Source organism: Hyposmocoma kahamanoa, unplaced genomic scaffold (genome assembly GCF_003589595.1).
Source record: "Hyposmocoma kahamanoa isolate Upper Pololo Valley unplaced genomic scaffold, ASM358959v1 90957, whole genome shotgun sequence".
In the NCBI taxonomy this organism is placed as follows: domain Eukaryota; kingdom Metazoa; phylum Arthropoda; class Insecta; order Lepidoptera; family Cosmopterigidae; genus Hyposmocoma; species Hyposmocoma kahamanoa.
The window spans coordinates 5409-10684 of NW_020654678.1; the positions used below are offsets into that span (position 1 = coordinate 5409).

General features: G+C 39.9%; 1 protein-coding gene across 1 annotated transcript; it reads right to left on the reverse strand.

Annotated features, from left to right (window-relative positions):
* Window positions 1–725: 725 nt before the first annotated feature.
* Window positions 726–4217, reverse strand: LOC113236273 (polyribonucleotide nucleotidyltransferase-like; the record flags this gene model as incomplete). The annotated part of the gene is made up of 4 exons (XM_026472278.1): window positions 4139–4217; window positions 3819–3965; window positions 3113–3506; window positions 726–846 (listed from the first exon to the last, which is right to left on the reverse strand). Coding segments are annotated over exons 1-4 (741 nt in total), but the record flags the coding sequence as incomplete, so codon positions are not given.
* Window positions 4218–5276: the final 1059 nt, after the last annotated feature.

Genomic DNA, 5276 nt, shown 5'->3' on the forward strand with positions numbered 1-5276 from the left:
CTTAAGTAAACACAATATGTTATTTCATTGAGCTATCCCTGTATGATATATCCAATGATAACGAATGTAATAAACGCCGTCAACAAAAGTTGGCGTCTACGAACCGCCCGCCGATGTTACGTGTGTATGGTAGCGATCAGTGGCCAGAGATTCAGTACTTTGATATGTTGTAGAGCAATGACGTCACTATTTTGTGTGGCCAAATAGCGTTCTCTCCGGCGCACTTTATTTACTTTATTTTTGATAATATAATAATAAATTTTTTATTGACATGGAGTAAATATTCTTTAAAAAGTTTTATAGTTGTTCAAGATTGAAATTATTATCGATTTTAAATCGAATAATTACTGGGCATGGAATATAATATTCGTGTGCATTCGGAAATGCGATAATTGCCAACACATATTGAGAAAATACAAGCACTGTAGTTTGTTCATAAATCATACAAATCAATAGGTACTTTGTAGACTTTGATAATAATTGACGAGGTAAGTATTACTTCTACGTAGCCCAATGTCTACTTACCTATTACGCAAGCCTAAATAATAAGCATTGACAAAAAATGTTCTTTACACCTGCATTCATTGTATAATTATTGATTAATGATGGCAGGTGTAAAGAACACTTTAGCAACGTTTTGTTCTTAAACATTCTAGATATCGAATTTGTCTGGAGTATAGATTGTGATCAAGAAATAACTAATACATAATAAATACGGTACTTACAGCACAAGAAGGGATGTTTTTCAAACTGTCGGCCATTGCGGTCGACATGTCACGAAGGTATCGGATGTCGTAGTGCCGGTTGTAAGGGTTCCGATCCCATTCCGCGCGTCTCGGTCTATCTCTGCAAGAATTTCAAATCAAATTTACCAAGGCATTGGTAATCTTCTTCTTATCGCATTGATGGCTATAATGTTTGCTATCGTGGTAGTGATTTAAGTCCCATTAATGCCCAAGGTGCGCCAGAAACACAAAAATGTTACGTAGTGTGGAGAGGCTTCTTTCGTAGACACCTAGGCACATATGTAATGAAAGAAAAACCTTTCTTCATTAAGTGGGAGCAGAGGAAAAATTCGTAATCTTCGATTGATTTTAAAGGGATATATCCACTTTAAAGTTAAAAATAAAATATTGTATGAGTAACTACACGATATATTCAAGCATAGACACTAATCGGACACATAAAACAATAAAGTTTCCTCGATAGATAAAAATCACGAAATTACCTCTAATTTTCAAATTTTTTCGAATTATCGTCGAAATGCTACAGGTTATTAGGACAAAAATTAGATAATTAATTATATTTATGCATGACCGACAACTGTCACTACGGATTTTTTTAAATCCCTTTACTTTTAGAGATATTCCGCTAAAACGAATTTGGTACTTTTAATGCGCAAAATTCAACATCTCCTGTCGCATGTCACGCGAACTCTGGTATAGTATATACATATTTGATTCACAAATTTGGGCGGAGCTAACGTCAAAACTTTTTTGGCATGACAGCTCTTAAATTGAGTCACTATGAAAAGGTTGTAAACACTAATAAAATAGGATACTTTGGCCCACAAAAATTTATTTGATGGTTTGATGGAAAATAAAGGAAAGAAAAGCTGTAATAAGAAAAGGTACATAAAAATACAAGTAGATTACTATAAAACACAGCAAGTGTTTAATTACATACGGATATGCTGATGAATATAAAATAGACACCCCAAAAGGGCCGAGTTATACAGAATTACAGATTGGTATTAACATTAAAATTGGCACAAGATTTAGGTTGAGAAAATCTCAAAATTAGACGCAAGACTGACGACGGAACGGAACAAAAAGGGAATGACGAGGCAAAGGAGTTAAAGAACGATTCGAAATTTTAAAACAAGTGGCCAGGAACCAGAGAAAAGGTGATAAAATGGTGGAATAAAACAAGGATGACGATGTAAGGAGGTCGCATCGTCACAACTATACACACTAAAATCTAATTCCTTAAAATTAAAACAACAAGTGACTGAATCATATTAGGTCAATAGGTAAGTGTCTAACAATGCCGAGACAGACTGATTTTCAGTCGTTTCTGTATCACCGTCTCCCGAGGAAATGGTACATGATGTGTGTATACTCTGTTGTGTGCCACTTTGCACATTTACCATACACATGCGATACATGTATATTATTTATTTAGATATTTATTTCTGGTCACTTGACTCATATAATATATACCTTAAGGACTAACATATATACAATGTAATATGGCAATCAACTAATCTACACGTATCGCACTTGTCGGCGGCGTGTGGCGCAATCTGGCAAAAAATTATTATATGTTACAGTGAGGAATAATTGTTATTATAATATTGCGAGCACCGTCTAGCGAGGTACGGCAGGAATCTTTAAAAGTGTAATAACGACCGAATAGGAGTATCAGAATGAATGACAATCGCGAACGAACAGTTCCTAGAGTCAGTAGTTCGGTCTTGACGCTCTGAGTGAGCTAGCTCTTGACGTTAGACGGCCGACCGCATTAATTGTGGGCACTGATTAGAATAGATAGAAAAATGGCAAACGGTGATGAAGCTTAAGCCTGAACTTGAAGTAAAATATACATAAATATAAATAAGTAAGAAAGAATTAGGACATCCGGACATCAGGGCATACGATGGTTTTCTATCAACAGATCCTGTCGTCCTCCTCGCGGCTGCCAAACTTACTGGCGAACGGAGCCCTCGCTCCGATCGCCCGCAGCTCCTAAGGTACGCCGCCGCTGAGTGGGATCGGCCCTCTCCCGATCACAATCCTTCTGAAGCATCACCTCTTCATAGAAAGAGACCACTACCTCATGAGACACTTGCTCCTCTTACTCGGCCTGGCGGAGAGAGATCTCGTCCGATCCGGGCAACCAGGATGTTCCGCTCGGAGGCCCACGCGGCGAATCCTCCAGCGTGCGCTGGGCGGAATCCTGGTCCGTCCCACAGTGACGACACAGTTTCGCTGACTCGCGTCCGATCCAATTCAGACACAACACTTCGACATTGGACACAATAGATAGGTACTACAAATACGGGTGCTAACCTAACGCTGTCTTATTGGAAACGTTAGAAGCTTCTAGTTACCTGGTAGGAGACTCATCAACTCTTGATTCTTGTACCATTAATTCCTGATCACAGCAACGTTGCGACGAGCGGTACGTATGTGGCCGGTCCCAATCGTCCCTCTCACGGTTACCAGGAAGGTTGCGCTTGTTAACGGGAACGTCAGAATCGTTAAGTCGGTCTCGAGGGGTTCGGTCTATACGGTCAACTTGGTCAACATGGTCTATGCGGTCAACATGGTCTATACAGGCAAGTCGCTCTATGTGATCTGTAACGCGTTCTTGCCGGTCGTTTCGGTTGCTACGTTCGGGTCGGTCCTTACGGTCTCGGTCACAACGGTCAGTTCGTCCATTACGATCTCGGTCTACACGATCGCATCTGTTAGTCGATGGACTTGGACTTCGAGACAGTTTATCTGAGAAATGAAAAATGGAACATAAAAGAAATTTTATGGATCAAGATCATCTGTGTATTTTAAGGTACAAGATGAGAAGCGTTGGTCAAACTTGCAAATCACGACTGAATAATTTAAAAGGTGGAAAAGGTCTCTACCCTCCTGCTAAGAATCAGGAACTGTAACAGGATCTGTAGGAACAGACTATGAAAAACCCGCGCAATGTTAGATCCTTCTTCCTACAGACTATTGAAAAGTCGGGCAATCGTGGATCCTACTTTCTCCGTACTATGGAAAACGCGCTAAGCTGATGTTTACAAAAATGTAACTAACAGTTTTTGGCGTAATTGGTGCAGTTGATGATTCGTTCCACGATGTCCGCAGACTTATCCGGCAGCACGCCCGGGTAGGGGTACTTGCGGAGGGAGCTCACGAAAGAATCGGGCGGTGAGCGAGAAGGTCGCTCAACGTATACAGCAGCTGAGGGTATAAACGTTAAGTAGATTACATGGAAAATGCAGAGCAGGTGCTTTAGTCAGGGCTCCGTCAATCGTGAGAGATTACGCGATGTATCCCCGGCAGTGCAAGCATTCCAACAAGTCTTTCATTTACATTACAATCCTTGTTTACAACCTAAGCATTTGGTTCCGCACGACTGCACACGGCGAGTAACATTATTTTCACATCTCTGTGGGCGTATTCTTTTTCCTCGCAGCGAGTGTCTGGAGTCATTAGTCAGATTTAGTAGGCTATCATAGCGTAGGTATTTTCGATTTTGTATAAGAGTGATGTTTCTGTTACATAATAACTATTAAGTAATCTGAAATTCGCTACCGTCTTTATGTACAACAAAATCTACTTTGTTTCAAGGCTCAATCAAAACTTTATACTAAGTTTACACCATGTCATTTAATTTGTTTGAAAACTATTCTGCCATATCATTACTGTGACAACTGCGCTCCGATTGGCCAGCCCGAGTTCGAAACAATTGACGGGTGTCGTCAACTGTTTCACTTCAAAACGACTAGTTAACTTGAGCTTTGCTATAATGGACGAAAATTGCAAAATTACATATTTCATATTTAATTACCCATGAAATTTTATTCCGTGTACTAAAGATATTTATCTTTAGTACAATAAATACAGAACATTTTTGGAATATACGGAGACCTACACACAGATCAGTTGTTGGCGCTGTACTATTTCAGCTTTCTAATTTGTAATTTCAGTGGAAACGAGAGTAACGATATTTATAAGTGATGTATCACTGATGAGTTCATCATCACCGTCACCAGGAATATATGGCCCTTATTTCGTCTCTATTTCTGGCTATATACTCGATGGTTTAATGTGTTGTGATGGGTTGCCTACCTATAACAGTTGCAGTGCCACTCAAAGCTATAAATTGCAAATATCTGATGGATAATGCCACTGGGCCCGTCACCCTGAGACAAAGTTCATAAATCCCATGTGCCTGCGGTTTCACCAGCACCCTTACCCTTCAAAACTGAAACGCAGTAATGGTCACACGCTTGGCGGTAGATATAGGCAAGAAAGCAGTTATTTTGTGTTGACTTGAGACCATGATAAAACACATAAAATATCAATCAAAATGGCGAACAATACTCTTAATTGTATTGTTTTCGTACAAGTTGCCTAGGGCACCTGACACCATGAGAAATTTCCGAGTAAAATTTCGGGTCGTAACTCATTTAGGGCTATATTTCACCGGGACACCATGCAGACACCAGAGTCGCCACACCACATTGAGACAGTATCAAAATGGACCTC